The 14,126-nt window shown below is 40.5% G+C and overlaps 1 protein-coding gene across 2 annotated transcripts in view; it reads left to right on the top strand.

The window, feature by feature from the left end:
• Positions 1–11,247, top strand: part of LOC134340805 (G protein-activated inward rectifier potassium channel 3-like) — a 170,784-nt gene extending 159,537 nt beyond the window's left edge. For both annotated transcript variants that reach the window (XM_063038339.1, XM_063038340.1), the window contains exons 2-4: positions 1,469–1,695; positions 4,583–5,831; positions 10,337–11,247. In XM_063038339.1, the coding sequence (XP_062894409.1) occupies positions 1,469–1,695; positions 4,583–5,831; positions 10,337–10,653 (1,793 nt within the window). In that variant the 3' untranslated portion in view covers positions 10,654–11,247. The remainder of the gene's footprint in view (positions 1–1,468; positions 1,696–4,582; positions 5,832–10,336) is intronic.
• The last annotated feature ends 2,879 nt before the right edge of the window (positions 11,248–14,126 follow it).

Here is a 14,126-nt window from a genome sequence, read left to right as displayed (position 1 = left end):
GGGTTGTGAAAGGGAAATTTAATGTTTTGTACATATACAGTTGCATTAATCTAAAGGGGGAGGAAGTGTAATGTATGGATCTATTTCTTTTAGAGCAATGGCTGCACCCCCAGCATGTCATATTGATCTGTTGATTGTGTGTGAGCTGTTGTCTATGCATGTACATTGTTCTCTCTCGCCGCAATGTGAATACACCAGTTAAAGCTATCTCCCGTGTGTGTGGTTTTATTTGATTGTTGTACACAGACACAACAGTCAAGAGTCCATCTTATTGTACTAGGGAACCATTCAATAGTCTTATTTGAGCCTGCTGGTGTGTGCTTTCAGGCTTTTGTATCTTCTGCCCGATGGGAATGGGGAGAAGAAAGAATACCCAGGGTGGGTGGGGTCTTTGATTATGCTGACTGTTTTATTGAGGCATTGAGAAGCGTAGACAGATTCTGCAGAGGAGAGGCTGGTTCCTCTGTTGTTCTAAGGTTTGTCCACCACTCTGCAGTTTCTTGTGATCTTGGGCAGATCAATCACCCTACCAAGCCATGATGCATCTGGAAAGGATACATTCTACGATGCATCGATAAAACTTGCTGAGGGTCAAAGGGGGCATGCCAAATTTCTTTAGCCTCCTGAGGAAGTAGAAGTGCCGGTGAGCTTTCCTGGATGTGGTGTCTTTGTGATTGGACCAGGACAGACCATTGGCGATATTCATTCCCAGGAACTTGAAACTCTCAACCATCGTGACCTCAGCACTACTGATGTAAACAGTAGAATGTACACTGCCCTCTACCTGAAGTCAATGACCAGTTCTTTTGTTTTACTTACATTAATGGAATGGTTGTTGTCATGACACCATGTCACAAGGCTCTCTGTCTCCTTCCTGTACTCTGATTCACTATGGGGGTATCATACACAAACTTGTAGATGGAATTGGAGCATAATCTGGCCTCGCAGTTGCAAGTGTATATGGAGTGGACTAGGGGGTTGAGGACACAAGGTTTGAAAATAATCATGGCAGAGGTGTTGCTGCCTATAATTACTGGTTGTGGGCTGTCAGTCAGGAAGTCAAGGATCTCCTGTTGAGTTCCCCAGCATTTGCAGTCTCCTTTGTCTCCTGAAATCACTGATCTAGACAGAAAAAAAATTTACACTTTCGATCAAATGATCTTTAATTTGTTTTATTGGCAGATCATTATCCAGAAAAATTAACACTGATTTTCTCTCCATTGATGCTGCTTGACCTGCTGAACATTTCAAGTTATATTCTGTCTTTATTTAAGATGTTCATTACTCTTGGTGCTTTGAATGTTTATTCAGGAAAACAAAATGTATTTAAAAAAACACTGGCTTTGTTCATCTTAAAACAGAAAGATCACATCACAGGTATTTCATCAGGCTGACTTTAAAATAAGGAGGCAAGCTCTTTATTCCTCATGAGTCTTGGAGAAGTATTACTATGTTTTGTATGTTGTAGTAAAGTCTAGCAGGACATCTACCACTATGAGCTGCAGCATGGATCTGTACAGGAACAATGAAGCCTATACTTATCATCGCATCACTTCTACACCAACCAAATATAAGCAAAACAGAAACCGTCGGAATTCCATACCTCCAGCTCAAACTCCTAAAGGCAAGCACATGTTGGCATACCTCCCAAGGCTTGTAATGGACACAGGCCGATATGGAACATTTTCTGTAAAGGTAGGCAAATCTACTTGCGATGTTGTTGCATTTCTAGTTTAATAGGAAGCAACATGTACTACTAAATAAACTAGTGCACATTATACTTATTTGAACTCTCTCATAAATTACTGAGTGTTTGTCAAATAAAGCTGTCAAGTTTGATATAAAGGTATTTTTCCTACTGTCCAATGTTCTGATGAGCAATGATGATGCAAGAATGAGATTGATAAGAAATGGATAGAGAGTAAAGTGGAATTGATGTCCGCATTCAACCAGCACAACACTAAACATGACGCAGAATCAATAACATCATGGCCAATTCATGCATACATTTCGCATGAGCAGAGAGTGGTGCACTACTTACTATAGCGCAAAGGAACTTTGTAAATTAAAAACGTATACGCAAGCAGTCAATGTCATTGTAGTGAAAATCTATAATTCTAATCCCTGTGAGTTGATGAAAACCTGGTATGATTCTTTAAAAGATGTAAAGATTTAACAGAATAGATACAAAGAAACATTTCCACATGTATGTAACAGCATAGCAAGCAGTCATGACTCAAAGAGTGGTCAGAATGTGGAATTCATGTCACAGGGTGTAGTTAAGACCATTAGACCATAAGGCATAGGAGCAGAATTAGGTCATTCAGCCCATTGAGTCTGCTCTGCCATTCCATCATGGCTGATTTATTTTTCCGCTCATCCCCATTCTCCTGCCTCTTCCCATAACCCTTGACATCCTTAATAATTGAGAACCTATCACACTCCGCTTTAAATATACCTTACGACTTGGCTTCCATAGCCATCTGTGGCCATGAATTCTACAGATTTCCCACCCTCTGGCTAAAAAAATTCCTCCTCATCTCTGTTCTAAAGGGACATCCTTCTATTCTGAGGCTGTGCACTCTGGTTCTAGACTCCCCCACTACTGGAAACATCCTCTCCATGTCCACTTTATCTGGGACTTTCAATATTAAGCAGGTTTCAATGAAATTTCCCCTCCTCCCCATTCTTCTAAACTCCAGCGAATCCAGGCCCAGTTAAAGTGAATGGCATAGATGTAGTCACGGAAAGGAAGAGGAAGTATATGACAGGGAGAACAATAGAGCGTAATGGTGATAAAATTAGCCAGAAATGAAACAAGGTGAAACAAAGCATTGGTCTGCGTTAATGTAGAGAACTGGAAATTGGTCTGTGTTAGTCTCCATCAGTCAGGGTGCTAAGTTTGGGAGATAGGACATTATGTTGCAGTTGTACAAGTCGCTGATTCCTATAACTCTGTTATAGGAAAGAGGATGCTGAACTGGAAAGAGTGCAGAGAAGGTGCAGGTGGGGTGATGGGGATATTGCCAAAACTAGAGGGCCTTTGTTGTAGGGAGAGGTTGGCCAGGCAAGAACTTTAATTCCTTGGAGCATATGAGAACAAGGGGTGACCTTAAGGGGTGGCACTAACAATTATGAGAGGAATAGATAAGGTGGATGATAACTGTCTTTTCACCAGGGCAGGGGAGTTGAAAACTCGTAAACATAGATTTAGGGTAAAAGTGACCTGAGGGACAACATTTTTATGCAGAGTGTGGTAAGTATATAGAACGAGCTGCCAGAGGAAGTAGTTGAGGCAGGTACAATGGTACCATTTAAGAAGCGCTTGGATAGGTGGAGGGATGGAGGAATATGGGCTGAGTAAGAAACATTAGAAATGTAAGAAATAGGAGCAGGAGTAGGTCATCTGGCCCATCGAGCCGCTCTGCCATTCAATAAGATCATGGCTGATCTGTCCGTGGGCTCATCTCCACCTACCTGCCTTTTCCCCATAACACTTAATTCCCCTACTATGCAAAAATTAATCTAACTGCCTTAAATGTATAACTAGATAACCTCTACTATTTTTCTAAATAGAGAATTCCACAGTTTCACTACTCTCTAGGAAAAGAACAGGAAATTAGGACTAGGACAATGGTCGGTATAGACCCATTGGACTAAAGAACCTTCATCTGTGCTGTACTTCTCTTTGACTCTTAATACTGCATGGACTGGAGGGACAAATGACCCAATTCTCTGCCATACGTTTAGTGTAACCCTGTCCCACGCTGCACCCAAACTTAATAAAATTGTAAATAGAACTCCTGATTTTTATTGTTGCCCATTTTGCTGTACCTTCAGCATCCCGAATCACCCCCCAAATCACTTCATAGTTTAGAAATTTAGTTCAAAGTTTGAAGTAAATTTATTATCATAGTACGTACACATCACTATATGCTACTCTGAGATTCATTTTCTTGCGGGCATTCACAGTAGATAGAAAGAAATACAATAGACTCAACGGAAAACCACACAAACAGATGGACAAGCAACCAATATGCAAAAGAAGACAAACTGTGCAAATACAGTGAAAGACAAGTAACAATAATAATAGTAATAATAACTAATAAATAATAGATAATATTGAGAACATGAGTTGCAATGTCCTTGAAAGTTAGTCCATAATTTGTGGAATTAGTTCAGTGTCAAGACGAATGAAATTATCCACGATGGCAGAGGTGCCTGATTTTTGAAGGGTAATAGCTGTTCCTGAACCTAATGGTGTGGGACCTAAGGCTCCTGTACCTCCTTCCTGATGGCAACAGTAAGAAGAGATCATGGCCTGGATGGTGGGGGTCCTTGATGATGGATGCTGCTTTTCTATGACAGCATTCCTTGTAGATGTGCTCGGTGTCGGGGAGGTTTTTTCCTGTGATGGACTAGGCTGTATCCATTACTTCTTGTAGGCTTTTCCATTCATGGGCATTGGTGTTTTCATACAAGGCCATACCATACCATAATTTATCTCTAAGTTTTCAAATTTGGAATGGCGAACAATTTTTAAGACAAAATTACAAATGTTTCAATCATTTCTGTCTTGCAGTCAGAAACCAAGTTGTTACCCACATTTGAGGAAGTGCCACAGTCTCCACAAAGTGGCGAATCACCAGCATCTGGGAGTTCCAGTGTCATTTCAATCTTGGGCTGCAAGGATTGTGAAGCACACACAATCAGCAATACTTCAGCACTCCTGCACTGTTCCAGTCCAGATATAAACTGGCAGCTACCTGCACCCAACTCAACAGTAAAGCCCAGGTTAAGTGTGGCCCCTGATGTGGATGAATGCTCGAGATGCCATCATATATTACCCAGAAAGGCAATTTTGCACGATATAAACACCAAGTGGTCCCCACCGAATGCTGCCAGCCTACCCAACCTCCCGAACTACAGCCACAATGTACGACCTACAAGAAATATCTTATCTGTTCCCACATCTCCAAAGCAGCGGTGTAAACTGATAGACGACACTCAGCAACTCTTCAAAATTGCAAGTCAACAGAAGCGACAGCGTTATGTAATGAAAGACGGCAAATGCCAGGTGAATCTTGGTTACATCAAGGAAAAACAAAGATTCCTGTTTGACATTTTCACAACAATAGTGGACCTGAAGTATCGATGGTTTCTCTTTGTCTTCATGATGTGCTACCTTGTCACTTGGGTCAGCTTTGGATTTTTCTACTTCTTGGATGCTTACTTTAGAGATGACATCAACCATGTGGGGGATGTTGACTGGAAACCTTGCTTAAATAATGTAGATGGCTTCATCTCTGCCTTACTGTTATCTATTGAAAGTCAAAGGACAATTGGTTATGGCTCCCGCATGGTGACGTCAAATTGCACAGAAGGGGTCATTTTACTCATAGCTCAATGCATTGTTGGTTCCATGATTGATGCCATGATGGTGGGCTGTGTGTTTGTGAAGATCTCACGGCCTAAGAAGCGAGCTGAGACTCTGAAGTTCAGCAAGTATGCCGTGGTATCACCCAGGGATGAGTCCCTTTGCCTGATGTTTAGAGTTGGTGACCTAAGAGATAGTCACATGGTTGACGCAAAGCTAAGAGCCAAGCTCATCAAATCTAGGCAAACGAAAGAAGGTGAATTCATACCTCTCGAGCAGACAGAGATTAACCTTGGTTACGACACAGGGAAAGACCGACTCTTCCTGGTAGAACCACAGACCATAAGCCATGTTATTAATGACACCAGTCCTTTCTGGGAAATGTCTGCTGACTCCTTGAAGAGAGAACAGTTTGAAATTATTGTAATTCTGGAAGGCATTGTTGAATCTACAGGTTAGTTACCTTCTATCCCTTGACTGTTTCATGGAACAGAACATGAAGCATATTTGTGTCTAAATTCTTTGGATTTTATATAGCAATATAAACTCTGGTTAAACCATACTTGGAATGTTGTATTTAGTTCTGATCACCTTATTATAGGAAGGATGTAGAGGCTTTAGAGAGGGTTCAGAGGAGATTTACCAGACGCTGCTTGGATTAGAGAGCGTATCTAATGAAGATAGATAGTGCAAGCTAAGGCTTTTCTCCTTCGAGCAAAGAAAAAAAAAATGAGGTGATTTGATAGAGGTGTGCAAAGTAAAAAGAGACATAGATCGAGTGAACAGCCAGAGACTTTTTCCCAGGTGGAAATAGCTAATATGAGAGATCATAATTTGAAGGTGATCGGAGGAAACTATAGGGTGGATGTCAGAGGTAAGCTTTTTACACAGAAAGTGGTAGGTGCATGAATGTGTTGCCAGGTCTGGTGGTAGAGGCAGACACATTAGAGACATTTAAGGGACTCTTAGATAGGCACATGGATGATAGAAAAATACGGAGCTATGTGGGAGGGAATGGTTAAGTTGATCTTAAAGTTAAAAGCTCGGCACAGCAGTATGGGCCGAAAGCCCTGTGCTGTGCTGAAGCGTTCTATGTTCTAATATGAATTGGTCATATGTGCATTTGAGCAGCTTCAAACATATTGACTCACCTGGAGCCCATTTTATGAATCAATAAGGTCAGAAGTGATCTTTTACCTCACCTCCACTTATCTGATCTCCCGCAAAGAACCCTAAATATTTTACTATGTAAAGTTCTCAGGAGGATGTTGCTGGGACTTGAGGACCTGATTTATAGTGCAAGGTTAAACTTTATTCCCTGGAGCGTAGGAGAATACGGGAAGATGTTATCGAGGTATACAAAATTGTGAGGGGGTATGGGGGTAAATACAAGCATACAGGCTGGGTGAGTCTAGAACCAGAGGCCATAGGTTTTGGGTGAAAGGTAAAATATTTAAGGGGAACCTGAGGGAGAACTCTTCGCTCATAAGGTGTTGTGAGTGTGGAATGAACTGCCAGTGGAATTGCAATGCTTAAGCGAAGTTTGGAAAGGTTCATGGATGAGTGGGGTATGGAAGGTCAGGACCCAGGTGTGGGGAGATGAGACTAGGCAGAAAAACAGGTTGGCATGGATTAGATGGGCAGAAGGGCCTGTATCTGTGCTATAGTGTTCTTTAATTGATTCTGCATTGCCAATTTTACACCACTGTGTTCTCAAATTTTAAACACAAAAGAATCTGCAGACACTGGAAATCCAGAGTAACACGTATGAAATGCTGAAGGAACTCAGCAGGTCAGGCTGCATCTATGTAGAGGAATAAAGAGATGACATTTTGTGCCAAGACCCTTGTCCATATCCTGATGAAGAGTCTCAGCCTGAAATGTCATCCCTTTATTCCTCTCCACAGATGCTGCCTGACCTGCTGAGTTCCTCTAGCATTTTGTGTGTGTTATCAAATTTGCCTCCTGTGTTTTTTTTCCAATGAGAGGATAGAGAAGAACTATTGCTAAATCAAAAATAAAAGAGTAAAGAAATACAATTTCCTGGCCTCTTCCACTGCCAGGATGAGGCTAAATGCAAAATAGGGGAAGAGCACTTCACATTACTCCTGTGCTATCTACAACCCGCTGCCCCTCTGTACCTTTTCCCTCTCTTCTGATCTACCCTGTTCCTCATACACACACACATACCAGCTGCCCCTCATCTTCCTTCTCCTCCTCCACCCAATACATCTCTGTATCTCCCATAGACTCATCTCACTGTGTCTCCTCCCTATTGTTCCTCTCTGCCCACTCCATCTCCTTTATTTCATGCCAGGCTCTACATGCCTTTCTTATCAGATTCCATTTTTGCAGCCCTTTGATGCCTCTCCCAATCACCTGCTAACATCTGCCAAAATTTCTACTCTGCCCCCCTCCATCTGCCTGTCACCTCTCCCCACCTGGATCCACCTATCGCTTGCCATCTCTTGTTCCATCTATTCCCTCATTCCCTCATTTCTGTACTCACTAACAACCCTACCGCCACCTTCATCTTTTAGTGCAGATGAAAGAAAGAGGCATCATGTAGCATAGCGGTTGGCAGAATGCTTTACAGCATGCCAGCTGTAAGAAGGGAATTCAATTCTCCTTGCTACCTTTAAGGAGCATGCACGTTCTCCCCTTAACTCCATGGATTTTCTCTGGGTGCTCTGGTTTCCTCCCACATTACAAAGACACAGTAAGTTGTGGGAATGCTATGTTGGTGCTAGAAGCATGGCGACACCTGTAGGCTGCCCCCAGCACAATCCTTGTTGACTTGATTTGACACAAACGATGCATTTCACTGTATGTTTCAATGTACGTGTGACAATTAAAGCCAATCTTTGCAATGAGTGTGCTGTAATGTGGTGATACACTGAGAAAGATCACCCTCTCTTTTATGAAAATTAGAATTCTCCCATTTCCCTTACTGCCTCCTAATCTACCATTCTCGGTATTGAACTGATATATCCAGTGTTTCCAGTCTTTTGGGATATAAAATTCCATAGATTCACAACATTTTGAAAGTTCTTTACATTTAGATCCCAGATAACTGACATCTCACCCTGAGATAATGAACTCTTGTTTCCTAAACTTTCAAGCCAGAGAAAGCAACTCTCAATATCTCGCACATCAAGTCTTTTAAGAGTCTTTACTTACTTCAACAAGATCAACTCTTGTTCCTCTGAACTCCAGAAATGGGATGCTAATTCTACTCAATTGCTCTTCATTCTACAACTTCTCTCATCACACAAATCATCATACAAATGCCTTATAGTCAATCTGGTAAAACTTTGACACATTATAAGGCAAGGTAAACTGGTGACAGCTGCAACTGTACCCCAGATGAGACCATAAGACAAAGGAGAAGAATAAGACATTAATAGGTCATATTTAAAACCCATTTTAAGATCAAACCATTTAAAAAGCTATTATTTACCCATGATTAGCACTGCAATAGTAGTATTCTGGTATGCTGCAGTCTTTTTAAGATACAGAAAGCTAATTTTCCCATATCTTTCAAAAAAAAGTATCATTAGTCAGATTATATCACAAATTATGTCATTACTATTTTAAATAAATAGTGGAGTTATTTCAGTGCATACCTTGATATTACCTATCAGGTCTGCTCCACCATTCGATCATGACTGATTTTCGCCCTTAACCCCAATCTCCTGCCTTCTCCCCATAACCTTTGATGTGTTTACTAATCAAAAACCAATTAACCTCAACTTTAAATATATCCACTGACTTGGCTGCCACTTCACCACCCTCTAGATAAAGAAATTCCTCCTCATCTCTATTTTAAATGTATGTCCTTCTATTCTGAGAATGTGCTCACTGGTCCTAGACTCGCCCACTGTAGGAAACACCCTCTCCATGTGCACTCTATCACATCCTTTCAATATTTAATAGATTTCAAGGAGATCCTCTCTCATTTTTCTAAATTCCAGTGAGTACAGATCCAGAGCCACCAAACACTCCTAACATGTTAACCCTTTCATTCTTAGGATCATCCCCATAAACCTCCTTTGGACCCTCTCCAATGCCAGCACGTCCTCTCTTAGATATAATGCCCCAGAACTACTCACAATACTCAAAATGTGGTTTGACCAATGCCTTATAAAGCCTCAACATTACATCCTTGCTTTTAAATTCTAGTCCTCTCGAAATGAATGCTAACACTGCATGAGGAATCATCTACAGTAGCTCCTAAATAGTTAAACTATGTACTGTATCCTGACTCCAGCCCTCTTGCATTACTTAATAGCCAAGCCAATTAAAATTTCACATACTAGAGGTGTACAAGATAATAAGAGGAATAGATAGAGTGGACAGCCAGCGTCTCCTCTCCAGGGCACCACTGCTCAATACAAGAGGACATGACTTTAAGGTAAGGGGTGGGAAGTTCAAGGGGGATATTAGAGGAAGGTTTTTTACTCAGAGAGTGGTGCGTGGAATGCACTGCCTGAGTCAGTGGTGGAGGCAGATACACTAGTGAAGTTTAAGAGACTACTAGACAGGTATATGGAGGAATTTAAGGTGGGGGCTTATATGGGAGGCAGGGTTTGAGGGTCGGCACAACATTGTGGGCCGAAGGGCCTGTACTGTGCTGTACTATTCTATGTCTATGCAAATGTAGACATTAAGTGGACCTTTAGTAGAGGATAGACTACAACATTGAATGATAGAGTTTGCTCAAGGGAGCTCAAACACCTACTCTTGCTTAAATGTTCTTATGTCCTAATCACATGGTGCTGTCTGCATGATAAACAAGGCCAATACCTCAATTGATGGGATGGCTTTGTATTTTGCAGCCCTTGTGTTTAATTTGTTTTTCTTGTGATTACTGCTAGTATGATGTATGTGCCCATGATGCTGCTGCAAGTAAGTTTTTCATAACATAATAAAGTCGACTTTGACTTTGACTCTTTTCAGGAATGACTTGTCAGGCTAGGACATCCTACAAAGAAGATGAGATTCTTTGGGGTCATCGTTTTGAGTCTTGCATCTCCTTGGAGAAAGGTGCATTCCGAGTTGACTATAACAAATTTGACAAGACATTTGAAATCCAGATGCCATCATGCAGTGCAAAGGATATACAGGAAACAAAAGAAACAGAGACAAATTACCTATCCTCAATCAATCTATACTGGGATCATATAAATCACTCCTGTGCCAAACAGCAGGGCCACAACTTCACTGGGAATCACAACATTGCAGAAGAAAGAAACATGAAAGTCTTGGAGAATTAATAAAAAATGGAATAACTTGTGTTCAACAAAAATCACATTTTGAACTCAAGGGACAAAAATAAAAAGGTCAACAATGCTTAAAACACTCTGAGGCAGAAGTAACTGACGTGTACATTTGAAAGAAATGGATAAGACAAATTTATAGAGCTACTGTAAATGAAATCTATTAAATATTTCAAGTTTCTATTTTGCAAAGGTTAGTATAATCTGAAAAAATATAATGATTCATGGTTAAAGATCAATATTATGTTGGGTAGATAGCTTGATGTTTCATGAGTAACCTTCATTTTATAAGAATTTTCCTTCAGCAGACTCAGTTGTAGAGAATGGTTGAAATATTTGCAAACGTTGCCCCATGGGTCAAATGACCAACAAATTTACAGAACGGAAGTTGTTTACCTTTCTTCATTCCTTGTTTTCTTACATTTCAGTTTGACATCCCTGAATGAAGTCCCTACATTTTCCCTTCCCTAGAGGATGTTTCGTACAATCTACCATAGCTTTCAAGAGTTGACTTGATCAAGTACTAAACTCTGTCTTATTTTAGTTATTATGGTTCATAATGAACAAGGGGTTATTTCCAATGCAGTTAGGTTACTGGAGCAGCAGTGAAAATTCTGCATTATTGATCTAAGGATATGAGCTTGAATCTTATCACAATAGCAAGGCTATTTAAGTTTAAGAAATTGGATCTAGCTGGATTTTTTTTAGAAAAGCTAGTCTGAGCAATAATAACTGTGCAGCTTTTGGAAGTTTCATTTTAAATCAACTGAAACCACCAATGACCTGCAGAGGAGGAAATTACAATCCTGTGCCAGACTGCAAAACCACAAATATAGCTTCCTTGACAATTCAGCAACAATAAATGCCCGCCTTGTCAGAAATGTCTGCATCCTGTGAGCAAAGGAAGCAAAATGAAAACTGGAGAATATATTATATTAAAGGGCAGCATGGCACTGTAGTGGTTAGCCCATCACTTTATAACATCACCGATCATCAACTTGGGTTCAATTCCCACTTGCTACCTGTAAATTGTTTGAGTGTTCGACCCTGTGACCATGAAGGTTTCCTCGGGGAGCTCCAGTTTCCTCCAACATTCCATAGACATACAGTTAGGATTAGTAAGTTGTGGGCATGCTATATTGGCACCAGAAGCATGGCAACACTTGTCCCCAGCACAATACTTACTGATTTGATCTGATGCAAATGGCAAATTTCACTATATGTTTTGATGTACAGTACGTGTGACAAATAAAGCTAATTTTAATCTTTATAAAACTCATATTAGCTTCAAAATTTGTGAGGTTCCTGGGCTGAATTGTAAAATTGACTTTCCAAATGGGGTGGAAGGATGAGACAGAAGCAGGTTTAAGGGACCCTGCATATTCTACTGCTATGGACTTCTTTTCTACCCTCATTTTGAAGTAATTGGGATATTATTGTCACATGTACTGAGGTGCAGTGAAAACCTTTGTTTGCATTCCATCTGAATAGATCATTCCATTCACAAGTACATTGAGGTAATATAAAAGGAAAAGCAATAACATAATACAGAATATAATACTGTATTACAGTTACAGTTTAGTCTGGTTAGTGACCTCAAGAATTTATTTTCATCTCCTTAAAAGATCTCAGCAGGGGTTGATATAAGCCTGCTGAGGCCTTAAAGACATCCACAAGCACTTCCCCATGAGGAGCTGAACACTACAATTTCCTTTTCTGGAGCAGGCTTCCGGCCTGTAATTGAACAGGGAAATAGTATCACACCTGCACTGCAATATTTGGTTCAGGATGGGCACTGATGGGACACAGCAGGACTGGTTTAACCACCTGGAGAAAGCAAATGTTCCTGTTGTGACTATGCTTGCAATTTCGGCACTGGGTTTGAGGTTAACATGTAATAGGCAGATAAGGCATCTGCTCCATAGTACAGGTTCCTTGGAGTTTCTGGGCCATTGTGCCATCTTTACAAATATTGATCATTTGTATTCCCCCCACTGTGGCTATAAAGTTAATTTTGTATTTGTCTCCAAACTTCCTTCTGCTGTGATTCTGGCTTGATGTGCTTAAAATATTTATTCTGCATTAGATGATAAAGCGTTATGAACTGTATTGTAGAATAACATCAGCATTAAAATATGTTGCTGAAAAAATATTCATTGTATTCAATGCTGTTGTATAGAGTTAAACATGAATGGATTAATACAAATATCTGTAAAATTTCTTCTGTTGGACTTGGGGACTTTGAAATTATGAGACTATGTGAGCCTCAAACTTCATAAAGAACATAGAACAGCACAACACAGTACAGAGCCTTCAGCCCACGATGTTGTGCAGACCTTTTGACCTACTCCAAGATCATCTAACACTTCTCTCTCACATAACGCTGCATCTGTGTGCCTATCTAAGAATCTCTTAAATGTCCCTAATGTATCTGCCTCAACCATCATTCCCGGTAGAGTGCTCCACACGTCCATCACTCTGTGTGTAAAAACCTACCTCTGATATCCTTTCCTCCAACTTAAGAACAGAATGAAGTGGGATTGCTGAACCCTGTCTATCATGCTCATGTAGACCAAGGTTTGATAAGGCCAACATCCTTGGCAAGGAAGAGAATGCCTACAAGAGAAAGATTAGGGAACCACTAGAGATGGAGCATGCGGGGGACTTAAATGTGGGTGCTAAGAGAATAGAGATAGCTCCAGTCTTCTTCTTCTTCTTCTGACTTTTAATGGTGATTGGCAGTCCAACTTAAAGGTGCATTATTGCCACCAACTAGACTGGAGTATGGTGTAGAGAATTGGGAAATAAAACCCTACTTGTTCTTTATCAAATGAAAACAAAGTTACCCCAGAAAGCCCTGTAGATTGTAAATAATGAAAGACAACATTATGAATTAAATTAAAATCACTTTCATAACTCAGTAGAGCATTTAAATGAAACTGTCAACCCCCAAAGCAAGTACTGCACCCTCCATTTGCTTTCTTTCAACCTTATATGCCTCACATTGTAAAAGAATGTGTTCAACTGTTTCATAGTGATGCCAACACTTACACACCCCAGAGAGATGTTTTTCAAGAAGATATAAGTAATAATTAAGCATAGTATGCCCAATTCTAAGTTGAGTCAATATAATTCCTTCCCTTCTTGTTTTACCCGCTTCTCCCATCAATCCAACAGTTTTCTGTATTCTGTAAAGATGTCTCCCCTTATGCCCATTATTATCTAACAGGTCTTGCCATAATCCCCCAATTCTTAGTCCCACCAACCCCTTAGCTTCTGATTTGTTGAGTGGAAGGCCTATATCAGCAGATGAACTTTTCACAGCATTTTTGGCCAAACAATCAACCCACTCATTCCCTTCAACACCTCTATGTGCAGGGACCCATAAGAGGCAGACAGGAAGACCAATACTTTAAATATGAAATAAAGTTTGAAGCATTTCCAGCAGTAAATCAGACCCACTGCTAGAA

This window comes from Mobula hypostoma, chromosome X2, assembly GCF_963921235.1.
Source record: "Mobula hypostoma chromosome X2, sMobHyp1.1, whole genome shotgun sequence".
NCBI classification, from domain to species: Eukaryota; Metazoa; Chordata; class Chondrichthyes; order Myliobatiformes; family Myliobatidae; genus Mobula; species Mobula hypostoma.
The sequence above is the reverse complement of the archived record's forward strand: the minus strand, read 5'-3'. Positions and strand labels throughout refer to the sequence as shown.